Genomic DNA, 16045 nt, shown 5'->3' with positions numbered 1-16045 from the left:
AGTTAGGCCTGTTACTCCATCACTCCGCCTTGCTTTTTCTCTTAATGTTTTTTCCTTTTTTCCCCTCTGCTCTCCCCCCTGTTAGCTTCATCTGAGCAGCTGACACCACCCCTGTTTTGACTGCTAGTGCGAGTTATGTGGCCAGTATGGAGCAGGGCCTCTTTTTAACCGGTCTGGTTTCATTCTGGAACAGTACTTGTACTGGAATATACTGAATTTCTTTATTCCCCAAATGGAAGAAATACATAGAGGTGGACAGGGGTGAGGTATGGCTTGGTACGTGTAGCTAGTAGAGTTTTTATCTTTTATCCAAATGTTGTCCTGGTATTTTTTTCTTATGAGTATTGTTTGTGTAAGAGTAGCCATTGCATTACCTTTTTAGCTTGTCTTGTATCTTATCTTCTAAGAGTCATGTAGGAGAGCCTTATGTTTGACCAGCTAAACCCACAGAGTATAGGAGTAAATGCTAGCCTTGATTTAGCCTCAGGTGCTTGGGGTTGGATCATCTCAGCTGTCTGTAATCTTCTGAAAATTAGGTATTTAGTCCAAGCTAGATTTCCAGGTGCTTGCTACTGTCCAGAGGAAGAAAAAAGGCTCCCTTAGGGTGATTTATCCTCTTCTTTATAGGTAAGTAGGTGATTTGCCTGTCTTTAGTGACTGTGAAGGAGTCTAGATTAATTTTTAGGTGGCTAAAATTGGAGAGTTATGTCTATTTTGTTATGAAATGAGAGAGAGGGAGCACTGAAAAGGAGAAAAAGTAAGGGATGTTTTGTGATCTAGCCTGTGAGCTTGCTACGTTACCTGAGAGGTTTAAGGTAGGTGAGCATCTTGCTGAGTTCTGGGGTTGCTAGAAGTGTGTGAAATACTCTTTCTGTGGGGTAGTGCAACCTTGCAACTTGGAAATTGTTAGTAAAATTATTTTTCTCTAGGTTCTGTCGTACGATGTTAAAAGATCATAATTGGACAACTCAACAGTCTTTCCACCAACTTGTGCAGAAGAAACCGTTTTTTCCATCTGCAGTATGGCATAATACAGGTAAATACTAGCTAAAAATGAATAGATGAGTGCATTGTAAGTTTTTATGTCTTGTGGTAATAATGAAAGCCTACTCTGCTTTCTGAAATCTGAGTGTGATAACATTTCCTAGGTGGTTTTTAGTGAAGTGCTAGTGCATTTGGACATTTGGAGCTTGGGGAGAAGATGTGGATGGCTCACGCTGTGCTTGATTATACATGTTTTTCCTATGTCATTTGGCTGCCAAGACTTATAAGGGACTTTGTTGGTGCAAAATATTATTTGGGCTTTGCTGCAGTTCTTAATTCAATTTCTCTGTTAGTGTAAACGTATCCCTTGTGAAAGACTTTGCGTTGCCTTCTGTCCTGCTTCAGCTGCTGAGCTCTGCCAGATAAAATTGCTGGCCATCCAGATAGAACCTAGCAAGGATGAAAGCGAAGCCTTTTATTCTTAGAGTTGCAATATTTTCTTTTTTTTTTAATTTTCCCCCTCTTGAACATGCATCCATGTTTGGTGCATTAATGGCATTTTCCATTAATATTATCTGCAACTTGGTATTACTCTGAAAAAGCAATGTTTAAGATTGAGTTTGTTGTACCTACCATTTTTTGGTAGGCTGTAATGCACTGCAATAAAATATTGTGCATTTGCACCTGCCTAAGGGATTTAGCAACTGCCCTCCAATGCGGCGGCAGAAAGAGTCTAAGACAAAAAAATTCTGCAGGTGCTGTTGCATGGACTTAGTCACAAATGGAAATCTTATTTAAATGAGTCTGCTCAGGCAGAAGTTTCTTTTTAATTTTTAGTTCAGAGAAGTCCAATCTTGTCTGGTCTGGCGCTATTTTTTCTGTTTCAGTTCTAATCAAGCGGCAGACTCTGACGAGTAGACTTAGTATTTTACCTGCTTCTAGAAGTGTCTTGCTAAAGTCGGCCTCTATTTGGTATCTTCCTCTCACCTTGAGCAGATGGCAGAACAGAATCATAAGCAGGTATACACAGCATTCTGCAGAGGGTTGAAAGAAATGAATACAGATGTTTGATGTAAATACAGCCAGTTACCAACTACTGAATAATAAATTCCAAACGGGTTATTCACAGCTGTGCAAAGAACTCTCCAGGTTGATTAATGATTGAAAAACCTGGTCTTAGGAAAGCAGATCTTCAGCTGCAGAAGACACACTTAAAATGCAGCGGCTACCCCCATGGACACCTTTTCTGAGAGCTGATCCAGCCATTTGTGTTTTAGGGTGTTAGAGATGCCAGACGAACAACGTACGATAGCTGTTAGTGACCCATTGCTTTCAAAAAACGGGCAGAGTGTACTCCATTTACGCCATCCAAATCTCCCATTGTTGGTTATTTGTAAACTACACTGTTAACGCTGGATGTGGTTTTGGGTGCCAGCTGGATCTGGAAGATGAGTAGTTCTTCCATCCCCATGGATAAAGCTGACTAGTTGCTCTATCAGGATTATTCTTTTCATATTAAAACTAAGTACTTATGTACTCAGTCTTTTTTCCTTTAAAAAAAAAAAAAAAAGAAAAGAAAATGTAGTGTGTGCGTACTTTCCCATTGTGTATGTTCAAGTCAAATGGGTTGTTACCATGACAGACACATGCAGTAACAATTTGGCAATTTATAAATAGCGTGATTTGTCATCTAATACTAGGGAGTCATGGCAAAATGGCAGTTTACGAAAATGAAAATGTCAGCTCTTTTTGCTGCTTTAAATCCCTCTATTGCATATTTTCAAGTTACGTGAGCTTGTTTCTCAAGTATAATTTATTTTTAGATACTAGTTCCTAGAGATTTTTGTTTTTAAAATGCATATTTTCTTTCCTGAATGTTCGTATATCATTGTGTTACTTGATGTGCAGGGAGAGTTAGAAAGGGGGAGAACTAAAAGAGAATTGGAACACAGGAAGCTGTCTCTCGCTGATGTTCAGCTTCAGTGGGGCATCAGGCATATGCTGCATGGACATGTCTACAGGAAAATACGCTATTAAATGTACATCATTAAATGTAGAGTATTAAATTTTAGTCAAGATCAGGTTTTATTACACTCTTCTAGTGAAAGGAAGACCCACGCTGCAAAAGGAACTTCAGTAAAAATTTATCTTTTAAACATCTTTACCAATGAATAATTTTATTTTGAATTGTTTGGTCAGTTCAATTCCTGGAGGATAAGTGATAATTTTTCACTCTGTGGAAAATATTATAAGCAGGGTGTGGTTCACTGTAACTGTTGTTATGCTTGTTTTTCTTTTTTTATAGTCCTGAAAAATGAAATAAAAACCGAACCCCATAAACCACGTGTATCTTGAAGAGGGGGTTAGCAAAACTGAGTATGCTTTGAGCAGGAAGTGATAATGCTGGAAGAGGGACTTCACAGCATTTGAGGATCATAAAATAAAAAAAAACCCTAAACACAGCAGAGAAATGAAGGTTGCATCCCTTGGCCTTCGGTAGAAAGCGAGGATGGTACTGGCCTCATGCGGTTCAATGCTGTTGCAGTAGGATGCTTTTTAGTAAATAAAAGTTAGCAAAAGAAGCAAAGACAAGGTTCCATTTATCATCTTGCTCCCTGTGAGATAACATGCCTGTGTTTATCAGCCTTCATGTCAGTCTAGAGGCTTTCATGGAACCCATTGCATTGTGTTTCTGAAGTATCATTGCTGCGCAGGTGCTGTTTGCTATAGCGCAGTCATCACCCTGGTCTTGGCTTGCTAAGTCATCGGGATCCTTGACTTTCATTTAAGCTACTTAGGTTTGATTACATTATTTTTCTTCTCTTTGTTTTGTTTTGTGGTTTTTTTTTTTTAATTTCCAGTAAGAGGCATGTTTATTCAAACTCAGGACACACCAAATCCAAATAGTTTGAAGTTTATTCCAGGGAAGGAAGTGCTGGAATCGAGGACTATGGAGTTTTCCACACCAGCGGCAGCATTTTGCTCACCTTTAGCAAGGTATTATTAAACACATCATAATTTGTTTGGGGGACCAATATGGGCTGTGTGTCTACAAGTGATGTTTTTAAGTACAGCTTCTGATCATTCTGCTCCTCCTTATACGCAGGAGCAGCTTGGTTGGATTTAAGTTTTTAATGCCACTTTACTCATGCATAAAATTAAATCTGGGAAGATTGTTATTACTAAAGTTGTCTTTCTGGGTGTCTGTACTCTCCACGGCTGTATCATAGCAGAATGCATCATGGTCTAGTTGATGCAGCTGGACTGAGTGGTATTATAAATCAGTATTCTTGAGCAGTTGCTGCATCACCGGTGAGACCTCTGGCCCTGATTTCGCTAAATCATTCCCATCAGAACACTCTTAATTCAAGTAGTTGCTTGGAAATCATGCAACTTTTCAGAATTGGGAAATAGACAGCATAAGGAAGTAAATAGTCCCCAAATACTGCAAATTAAATGTAGTAGCTTGCTTGTTTTGGCAGATGTTGGTGCTAAAACCTGAACTTCAAAGCCAATGGATTTTTCCTTCACAAAAGGTTTTGGTCAAAGGAAAGCCAGTTCTGGCCCACTCTTTCAGCCTGGATCTATAACAGGTCTCGGGAGTTGCAGTTTTCAATACCAAAATGCATAATCTGGAGTAAGATATTGATCTGAGCAGATAATCGGTTCATATCATCTTGGTATAGAAGGGGTTTGGAGCACCATCACAAGCCTCTCTGGGAATATTTGGAAGCATTCTTTTTGCATGTTTGTCATTGCTTTCACATTAGCCTCTGAAAAGAAACTTGATCTGTTACGTGGGTGGAAGGGCTTCAATTTGAGGGTGAGATCTAGAAATGCTGCAATAGCTTACCTCCAGAGGTCCCAGTTTAAGACATCTTTGTGTATGTTGAAAGAATTATATGCAAAAGTAGAAGCTGTTTCATGTGACAGTCTCTCCAGGAGCTCTAGCGCTATCAAATATGCAGCTCCAACGTTTCCAAAGGTCTCTTGCAGAGTTGTTTGAGAGCAAACAGGATCTTTACAAGCAAAGCTCTGTGACTTAAAGTAATAAATACAATGTGAAAGGTTTTTGAGGACATCAAAACATGTTAGCGGAACGCTGAAGCTGTAGGATCCGATTATGCCAAAGTGCATCAGGTTGCAGAATGCAACCGACTGTCAGAAAATGGCTTTTTGTTGTCATATATCTGCAAATAGACGTTTTCATCAAAGATGATGTATGTGCTAGACTCTGTACTGTGGCAGAACAGCTTGATTATATGTTTTGTGCAGGTTAATGGAAAAAAAAATGTCTACTATATATCATTAAACTCCAGATTATGGTTTTTGTAAATGGAATACTCATTTATTTTAAAAGGGAATATTAATTTTCCAAAGAAGTAATAAAAGCTTCCTGAAGGGCAGGGAGGCAGGAGAATTGTTTAATTGATCTGGGATGGTTTGGTGCACTTGCATAATTTCATTATTTAAGTAACTTTAAAATCCAGTTGGTTTAGTAATGTAAAAGCCCAATACGCGTGTAACTGTTTCCTGTGTGGAAATTCTTTCAAATGGGTATTGTGAAATCTCTTCTGTCATTTTTCATCACACATACCTTTGTGATAAGATTTCCAGTTCCTTCATTCGTTGCATTTTTGATGTTTTCCAGTCTTTCAGGAGAATATCTTTTTTTCTCTTCCCCCCCCCCCTTAATTACAAAAACACTCTTACAGCCTTATGCTGTATTTAACTCTGGGTGCTTCCTACTTTTAATGATTTTTTTAGGGTTTGGTTTTTTTTTTAACTCTTCTCTTTGTGAGTAGCATCATTTATTTATTCAGTAGATAAATTTGTTTGGTTTTATTTAACAATTTGTGGAAATTGGTCTTTACATTCTCATTCTGTATTTTATACTTAAAATATTGGCAAAATTGAGCTCTTCGCTATCATCTAAATTCTTGTGTTGCTTTGGTTGTGTGCTAATTTACCACCTGGTTGTTGGGTGCTGTATGGCGCCATCTCAAGCAATTTAGTATGAATCTTAAGCCTTGGCTTAATCTTCAGATTTTTCATGTGCCATACAAATCACTAAAAATATTGAAGATTGCTCACAAAGTGAGTTGGTGTGTTAAAGCCTTGTGGACTGCTTGGCACTAATCCTTTTATTTAATGGCAACAGAATTGAAGGCAGTTTTTATTGAGCTCAACTACTTTAAATAACTTGCTTTAATCTCAGGAACATTCCTTGTATTTGCACTAGTCCTACCTGAAACAATAGGTACCTCCTGGTTTTGATGCTGATCAAATATGTTTTTATGTACAGAATATAATTTTGCCTCCAGAGAAGAACTGGAGAGAGAGTAACTCTTTCACACATCTTGTGGAAAAGTCCTTTAAGAGGTATTCAGTTTTACTACATACACTGCTTCACAGCAGGATCTCCTGGGTCTTGCTAAGCTGTAGGTGAAGAAACTGTGAATTTCTCTTAATGGTTCTGGTTTTAGTGCTTATTTTTGTCTAGAAATGTATTCTAGAACTTCTTTCCTGTTTAGGAGTTTGCGTGAAATGTGTGTGCATTTTTGTTTTCTTAACAGACAGTTATTCAAAATCGAAGGAGTTAAAAGTATTTTCTTTGGACCAGACTTCATCACAATCACCAAGGTAAGCAGAACAGAGAGTCAAATGTACTAAAATATGAGCTGAGATTCAGCAATCTAATAGATGGCCGTAGAAAAGATCCAGTCAGGCTCTTGGACATCCATAGCGAAAGCACCAGAGGCAATGTTCACAAGCGGCATAAAGGGAATTGTCTTTAATATAAAAGAAAAAAAAAAATCACGATGTGTGGGTAAGCACTGGAATAGGTTGCCCAGAGAAGTTGTAGGTTCTTTGATCTTGGAAGTGGTCAACGTTGGACTGGACGAGGCCCTGCGCGACATGGTCGGCTTGGAAGTTGGCTCTGCTTTGAATGGGAATTGGGGCTGGATGACCTCCAGAGAAGGCTTCCAAACGAGATGATTGTGTGGCTGGGATGGAGTACATTGCAGGCGGTGGTGTGTTTACCCAAGGTGTGGAGCTCATGTCAGCAGAGATAAGGTGTTGCGTAGTAACCGTGCAGTTACGCTCTTACTGTGTGAAGAGCACAGGGCAATTCAGTGAATGATGATTTGGCTCAAAATTAAATGGAACCAAACAAGCTTGAGTCTCTGAAACAGTTTGGTAAAAATATGTGTCGAATAATGTATTTAGGAGACGTAATTTTTCACCTCTTCTTAGCTAATATTTTAATAGCGCTTGGCTTGCAAACAAGGAAACCTTTCTGTTGACTATTATACTTACTGAACTTTTTTGGTAAAGCTGAACTTGACAAAACTATGAAATCGAATCCGTGCATTAAACGTGAGAGCCCATTACGATATTTTTTAACGTAAGGAGAATCTTTGCGTAACTTAGTACTATTATTAGGAGGCAGATACTCTGTTTTTATTCTTTTTTTTTTTTTCTTCTGATTCTTCCACTAGGAGAGTGAAGACCTGGATTGGAACTTACTGAAACCAGATATTTATGCAACTATAATGGATTTCTTTGCCTCTGGCTTACCTGTAGTTACTGAAGAGGCACCTAGGACCGATACAGGTAAATCAAATTCTTCAGGAAGAGGCCAGTATCTGCCTTTGGGTTTAGTTTTTGTGACATCCAGAAGACCATTCACTTTTCCCTCAGAAAAGCATTCAAGAGAATTTAAAGTGAAAACTGCGAAAATTAAGACGAGAGAATTTGCAGGACGCGTATGTTCTGGTGGAAGCAATGCTGCACTGTCTAAAGGAGTTGCTTACCCATGAATGTGAAGCCTAGTTCTCATCTGCTGGAGTATGAGGAGTATATCTTTGCAGGAGCTATGCTGAACTATGTGTTTTGGCAGTATGAACCATGTTCTGTTATGCTTTGTGTGTGTGAAATATTTTTGCAAGTGCTGAGGCTGTGTTTAGAAAGCTATGGGGTGTTACTGCGGGTCCTTTTTGTACGGGCACCTACAAAGGGTTTTATTTCCCTCCTTAAATCAAAAAGAGTGCCCACGCTTAATGTCCATGTCTTAATGATAGGTTTATGGTCTTAAATGGAAAAGAAATAGTAAGAAGTCTTTTCCAAACTGTAATGGAAAGTAACTGAGACTAACTCAGAATTTAACTCAAGGGCAGTATTTTGCCTTCTGTTTTCTTATTTGCAACTTACCAACTTAAACAATTTTTCCAGTGTTTTAAGGAAGATTATGACTATTGAATTCCTCTCTGCTCTGTTATGTCTGGATTTAATTTCAATGTTAAATAGACTTCATTTTATTTGAGAAAGTTGTCTTTAAAAATGCTTCTGCGAGACTACCACTGAGCTTAAACTGGCATCCAGAGCTGCTAAACCCAAACACATTGATAATTCTTCTCCTGTTGAATTTTTCAGGTTGCTGAAACTTTCCTTCTGAGGACCCTGCCTTTACCCATGCATCCTTATTGAATGTTAGTTGTAGCTTCCTTTGAAAGGTGGCACTGCTATTGTCTGTTAAGGGCTTTGCCTGTTGAGAAGAGCTCTGAACCAATACTGGGTTTTGTCGGCGAAAGCCTGGGATGTAAACAAGGATAAGGCAGAAAAAGATACTTACTTTGAATTAAGACTTCTGCCTTTTGGTTTCAGTCGTCTCAGCAATGTTTTTATGCTATTTCATTCTGCCATTATGGATATACAGTGTTAGTAATCATATCGGAATTCTCTCCAAGTTCTGATGGGCACATTTTTCTTTTCCCAAGCTGCATCAGAAGAAGACGATGAAGTTGTACTGATGATTAAAGAACTGCTGGATACAAGAATAAGGTAAACCGGGAACATGCTGCTAAATGGAGTGAGTTAGTCTTGGGGGTCTGGATTTATTTAGGGAACAGTGCATTTTTCTTCGGGTATGTGTGATTTCGTGGTTCAATATCTAGTGAGGGGGTTTGAAGTGCAAAACTGGCCAGAGTTGAGAATGCCGTTTCCTCTGATTGAAAACTTTCTATCTAGTTTCGCTGCTTAAACAAACTATGTGCTGAACAGAGTCCTTATTGCTGAGTGATTTTTAGAACCGTGTATAGTCTTACCCTCCATAATCCATTTAAACAGGTCCATTGGGTTTAACCTGGCTATTTTTAAATAGTGAAAACAACACAATCTTTGCTTTTACAGTAACTTTTTTTTTCCCCCTCTGTTGTATTAATCTCTGTCTTAATTGTACTTGTCCTTCCCTTCCAAGTATGCCAAAGTAGTTTAGCCTCTCGTATCATACCCTAAAGGAAAATGTACTAGTGGGTTTCCCTCACTGTCTGGGCTTCAGTGGATTTTGTCCTTGCATTCTGTTGCAATTTTATTGGTATTTTAACACAGCTTGATTTTAGAAACTGGTGGTAACTAATGAAGTCTCAAGAGTGACTATGGATCATGTTGTCTACCTGAAGTATATTTTTATGCTCATTAATTGCCTTCCAAAGTGAACTGAAAGGAATAAGCAACTTAACATTTTAGATGCCAGGGAAAAGGTCTGATGTTTTTCTGAAGCTGTGATATGGGATGGTGACATGTTCTCCGCCTCACAAATTACAGGAACCAGAAACTTGTATGTGGGTCAAAATCATAGAATTCAGTTTGATTTTTCCAGAAGTTAGGACGAACTTGGGCTTTTTTATCTCTTTTTTTTTAGATGTTGCATTTTAAAAGTGATATTTAAAAATACCGTTTTGGTTATGTCACAGCTGACACACGGTACTTGTTAATTTTCCTGAAAGGAAAGAGGGAGAAAAGCAGAAATAAGCTGGAACATTTTTCCCAAGCATATGTACTAAGTGTTGAAGCGTGTAACGCAAGCATACTGTTGTGTAAAGCCATGATAGAAAGCAACATGCGGGAGGCCCTGCTCCTGCTGGGTATGTGGTCATTTAAGCTCCCTATGGTATGTTAGTCCTTGATTTCCCAGTGGCCTTTTGTAACGGTCACAGAATTTCTGCCCAAATTTCTGGTTTTCCCCACCTTTTTCTTTCTTTCATTTCCTTCCCCCGTACCCCTTGGTGGACCAAGAAGCTGTTGATAAGAATATTAGCAGTAGTGTATCTTACTTCATTTTATAGCAGGATAGTTTACAGAAGCTATATATAAACCAGTGGTACATACAGAGCATTTATTGTTTAGTCGATCAAAAATATGTGCAAGGAAGTTGTCAGAAGGTGCAGGTGGAGGGAATGTGGATCTGAAAGGTCCTGTAGTGTGCTAAAGAAGTTAATTTCAACTAAGAAAAATGGCATTTTTAGTCATGTTCTTTGGCTTTCTGGAATGGAGATAATTTGCTATGGTGAGTTGTTAATAAATGTGTCGAATTCATAGATTATTCTCTTAGGAGTGTAGCTCAAAAGAGTTATTTTGGAAATCAGTATAAAGAGCTTCTGTTAGAGTAACTTGACGGTTTTAGCTGGGTCTGGAAAAATGTTGCTATGGGGATACAGTTACAATGCTGGGCATTTGTTGCTTGCAAAAGGAGACCAGGCTGCAGAAATGCTAATAGTAGTGGGATGTGATCTTATCAGATGCTGGTTTCTTCATCTATTAGCAGGATTAAGCTTTTAGATAGTTGGAGTTTTTTTCTGTCCTGCGTAAACTAAGGTGAACTGTTTATTTATTTATGGAAGCACTTAAGGCCTTCTTATCGCTGTTCCTAGTCAGGTAACAGATGCACATGCACCGTGTGGTAGGACACACACCTATTGTATTTGGCACATAACTGAGGCAATCATCGTTACACGTGGAGAGGGACTCAAGGCAAACCAGTATGTCTTTGCAGGCTGAATCAAGCTCTACTCTAAGGTGCTTACCCTCGCTCCTGGAATTTCAATGATTCCTTCGTATGCTGCTGCCTTCATTGCAAATATGTTTTGCTTAATGTCCTATGGAAACACAGTAGCCATCGATGTGAGAGAGTCCAGCGAAGTATGAGTTGTTGGAAATTTGAACCAGGTGGTTATAGAGAAAGAGGGCTTTAGTTACTATATCTTGACAGTTCTTTGTCTATATTAAATTGAGCTTTACTAACGATTTCTGGAAGGACATGCATTTCAGCTATACTTGCTTTAAATTGAGTATCGTGTTCCATCAGGCCGACAGTGCAAGAAGATGGTGGTGATGTTATTTATAAAGGCTTTGAGGATGGGATTGTGCAGCTGAAGTTGCAGGGTTCGTGCACCAGCTGTCCCAGTTCCGTCATCACCCTGAAGAACGGGATACAGAACATGCTCCAGTTCTACATCCCTGAAGTAGAAGGCGTGGAACAGGTGGGTTGGTGAGAGAGAATAGCTGTTTTAAATGGAAGAGAAGGTCTTTCTCCCTTTCCAGCGTAGACAGGTTGGCAGTTTAAGCAGAAGTACAGGGTATACAGGTGCGATTTTTCCAAGTCAGAAGCCGTATCTTAGCAAAAGACCCAGAACTCTGCAGAGTCCTGTACAACCCCATGCACCAAAATATGCTGGGGACTGCCTGGCTGGAAAGCAGCTTTGCAGAAAAGGACCTGGGGTCCTGGTGGATGCCAAGTTGAACTTGAGCCAGCAATGTGCCTTTGTGGCAAAGGTTGCTGACAATGTCCCGAGCTGTATTAAGGGGAGTGTTGCCAGCAGGTTGAGGGAGGCGATTCCTCGTTGGACTCTCTCCAGTATGCCCATGTCCCTCTTCTACTGAGGAGCCCAGATCTGGGGGCTCTGTCTTTGACAGTGATTGTTACCTGTGTGCTTTGGTGACTGTGTGTGGTAATAAGGGACAAGCTCTTGTCCCCTAAAACGCAGATTCGTTTGCTTTCTCATTAAAAATCTGATACGCTGTAGTGATTGTTCTAGTGGCCTTTGTAATAACTTGACCAGCTCCTATTATTTCAGCCACATTTCCTCCTGGCATTTTTGATAGCAAGTTTTTCTTACCTTCTTCATGTGACCATTGTCATTCAGTGGCGTAGAATAACTGCTGTTCTCCTTAGGTCTAGCAAGGATTTAATGTAATAAATTCTCTATGCAGTCCTACGGGACTGAGAGTTTAAACTGTTTACCTAAGCTACTTCTGGATTTGATTTCAGGTTGTTGACGACGATGATGACGTGGAGAAAGAAGTAAATTCTACCTGAGCTAAGCATCGTCTGTGGCCAAATAAGTATTTACCTCTTGGTGTACGTAAACTATCTTTGTGCTGAGGAACAACCAAATTTGCCTTTCTTTTCAGAAAAATAGTTGCACTTATATCTGTGAAAATGTATCATCAGTTTAAGCAGTTTGTCCACTAATTTATTAAATGCCCTGCATTCAAAAAAGAATCCTTTTGCTTTACTTTGTACTATATCTTAAGAAAGAAATGGTGGGCTTTACAAATGGTGATGCGTCTCTCCATTGTTCTTTCATACAAAAAATTCAAGACTGAGAAAAAAAAAAAAGGCAGAAGTAAAGTTTCTTGACTGTTTTTTGTGCAATAGAAATATTAAATGTTTATTCCCCCAAACCTCCTTATGGGGCTTGCAGGACTATCATCTGCCCTTGCTCTATAATTGGGAAATTCAGGAATGTTAATTTTATCAAGTCTTGGTAAAAAGCTTTTGATTCATATCAGGGTTTTTGTGTGAAAAATAACCCATAACTTCAACTGTTCATTTTAGCAGATGTAATATTGCCATCGCTTGTGCAAAGTTACCTACTTGCTCGCTACCACTGTGCAAAGAGTAGCGTCAGAAACAAAAAATGTGAGTTGTTTGTTATAAAAATCGTATCTTTTAAAATAAATATTAGAAGATGATGATCTTTATCAGCTTTAGTAAGTAGAGAGACTAATTAGCTTATTTAGAAGTAAAATTGTTCAGCCACCATTAGTGGTCTGTTTAAACTTGCAAAAGATGATTTCTCAACATAATACTCCAACATCAAGATGAATGTGCAGTGCTTAAGGGCACAAATTACATTTGTAGGATAGCAAAGAAAATTAATGTGTTTACCTATGCCATATCCTGTTTGTTCCTTCTGCGGTGCCAAAGAGTGCAGCGTATGTGTAACTTGGCTGCCCTGGCTGAGCGAGGGAAGACGTGGCAGAGCAGAACACGTTCCAGTTTTAGAGACTATGGGAAGAGAAGTATTTGTTGTTCTGAAATTGAAATACGTAAATCAGGCTTTGCAAGTACTTCTGTTTACTTGTGTGTGTAGGACTTAATTTCTTCCTGGTGCCTAGCTTTAAGCAGATGGCTTTTGCTAACGGAAGTACTATTTCTTCTTTGTGCTGCCACAATCGAGCCGAGTTTGCGGTCATTATTTTGGCTTATGGTTATCGTAGTATTCCCTGTGTGCAAGGATTTGACAGCCTCCGGTATGTTCCCCTCTTTCACTCCTTGCCAGTGTAATTCCACTGAGTGCCTGAAGGGGATAATTAAGTCAGTGGAGAATCTTTTATATAGCATGCAGATCAGCATGTGGTAGCCATAAACTTCATATTGCTTGTTAGAAATTTGAAAATAAATATTTTTAGCAAAATATTTCTTCAGCTTTCATGGAGAGTAATAACCTACAGTCATTTAAATTACCCACTCAGGATTTGGAAATTGGTTTGAAATTACCGTGTTTTCTTTACCCTGTTATGAAGTACGCAGTGCCTGATCTTACAAGTATATCGATGACAAAATTCCCCTCGAGGTAGGCTCAGACTAACTAAAAGAGAGCTTGTGCAAACGTTATCATCATGTTCTTTGTCAGCAAACCATAGAATGGCGAGTAATGTTTCTGGTTTCTCAAAAACAGAGCTTTTTAGGCCTAGTTTGTCAATTCAATGCACTAAATAAGCCAGAACTTAAACAGCAAAATAGCTGTTTTGTGTGTTAAATAAAATGTATCTCTTAAAGATGTGGTCTTTATTCTTCAATCAAGCAGTACTAATCTCTTCCAGGTACAGTAAGGATCCAGTTCTGCTGCTGTCTTTGTATTTCCAGTCTTATTTTTAATGGGGTTTCGATTTGTACAAATAGGACCAAATTAAGTCTGCATGTACTGAGGCTGAAGATTAAGCATCTTGTGATCTTGAGACTGAAGAGGTTCCACGTCCAGCATGTTTCCTGCGTGCTCAAGTTCCTCAAGCTCTGTCCTGGAGAGAGAAGCGCGTAACGCTCGCATCCCATCCTCTTTTATGTGTTCTGTGCCACTACAAAGTAAGCTCTTTAGGGCAGTGGTTGCATTTCTACAGCATAAAGCAGGGGGGGCTCTCCAACTCTGGATAAACAAAAGCAGAGGGAGGGGGTTAAGTGCCTCACTTGGGGAACAAAACAAAACCCAACTGTATTCACAGCATTAACAACAACCATAAACTCTAATACTATGACAGGCCAACGTGGTAAAATTGTCAGCCCAAATCATTAGGAGTTTCTGCGTGAACCTTCCAAGCTGTCTGGAACAGCTTAGTTCATGGAAAAAATCTCTTTTAGTGAGAGGTGTCCCATCTCCTCCACTCGCCCAAAAAACCTTTCACATTCACAGACACTGAGGCAGACAGGGGAATATAGTAATGACGGTTCAATGTTTAGCTTAGGAGTTAATGAGGTGGCCAGTGTCCTCTGTGGCTGTACGGTATGTAATGTGATGTTCTTGCGGTTCTTTTTTTAAAGAGGGCTCTTCAGTTAGGGGGCTGGGAAGCTGTGCTGTACCGTAACGATCGGGTCAGCAAGGTTTTTTGACTGTGAAGTTTTTCTATAAATTGCAGTTACTCATTACATTTAAAATAGTAATGACTGCTTGGAATTATTCTGGTATTTTCTAAAGAAAAAAAGTACTTTGGTATTTTTGCTGTTCCATAGATAAGTGCAAAATTACAGTCTGCCATTCAGCCATTTTTGTTTTCACCCATGTCAGATAAAGAAAACCCACAAAATCCATTCATGTTTCCCAAGCACTGTTCTAGCACTCTCTTTTACAGGAGAAGTTGATTACAGCTATCTAAACTCTTGTCATCTTGAAACTGTTTGCAGGTGGAGATGTGCTTTTTGTCAGGATGTGACTCATTCCATGCTTCTAGGAGAAGTTAGCCTGTCTGTAAGGCAGTCTGCTGATAAGACTATAGTGTGAAGCACTATAGATTGTGAAGCAAGCGACAGCCACAGCCTTCGCTGACAGCATTTTTGGAGCAGGTACTTTCAACGCAGTAGCAGGAGGAAATAGCTCACGCTACCTGATGTTAATATTCAAAATGTGTTATATCAGGGATCACAAAACATACTCTTTTCCAGGAGGTGATAGTTTGCAATCTATCTAAAATTCAGGACTTCAGCCAGAACTTCTATTTCAAGTGAAGTATGTTGATGTTAGAGGAGAAGGAAGCAAGTATTTTTTTGCCTTTTATTATTTTTAAAGGCTCACTTGTGAGAGAGAGTTACTATTTCAAGTGAAGTATGTTGATGTTAGAAGGAAGCAAGTATTTTTTTGCCAAACGTGACCCCTTTTATTATTTTTAAAAGGCTCACTTGTGAGAAAGAGTTTGGGAAACTGTTTTCACATTTCTTCGTTTGGTAGCAAGTTGCACATGTACATCTGCATGGACTATATATGGTAGTAAAACCATGTACTGTATTTACAGCAAACCTCAGAATAAAGTAAGAAGTTACATAGGGCATAAATATCAGCTTTTATGGGGAAAAAAATTAAATAGCCACTTCAAGACTAAACACATGAAGCTAAGTTTCTGTATGTGTAAAATTCTGAGGAATTTGCACCAGATTAGTACGTACGGACGGATGAGTTAGCCTCAGTTTGAGGGATGCGTTTTTATAACATCAAATATGGTATAGGGTTAAGTCGTAAAGTTTGGTATTTGCTGTGCTGCTGACAATAACTGTGTGTTTGGGAGTGTTTGTAAGGCCTGTCCGTGCTGCTCCAGGTCTGGGGCATCCCTCATTATAAGTAGGGTCATATCCTTTCATTTGTGTTCGGACAACGCTGTAGATTATTTTAGGTTTGTAGTGAATACCTTAAGAAATCCCAGGAGTGGTAAGAAGTTATGAACTGGGAGC

At 39.1% G+C, this 16045-nt stretch overlaps 1 protein-coding gene across 1 annotated transcript; it reads left to right on the top strand.

Annotated features, from left to right (window-relative positions):
- Positions 1–929: 929 nt before the first annotated feature.
- Positions 930–12322, top strand: NFU1 (NFU1 iron-sulfur cluster scaffold; the record flags this gene model as incomplete). Its single annotated transcript, XM_009587453.1, has 7 exons — positions 930–1036; positions 3846–3981; positions 6561–6627; positions 7488–7602; positions 8766–8829; positions 11132–11306; positions 12095–12322. Coding segments are annotated over 7 exons (712 nt in total), but the record flags the coding sequence as incomplete, so codon positions are not given.
- Positions 12323–16045: the final 3723 nt, after the last annotated feature.

This window comes from Fulmarus glacialis, unplaced genomic scaffold (genome assembly GCF_000690835.1).
Source record: "Fulmarus glacialis isolate BGI_N327 unplaced genomic scaffold, ASM69083v1 scaffold11741, whole genome shotgun sequence".
NCBI classification, from domain to species: Eukaryota; Metazoa; Chordata; class Aves; order Procellariiformes; family Procellariidae; genus Fulmarus; species Fulmarus glacialis.
Note: the sequence above shows the minus strand (reverse complement) of the source record. Positions and strands in the feature narration are given on the sequence as shown.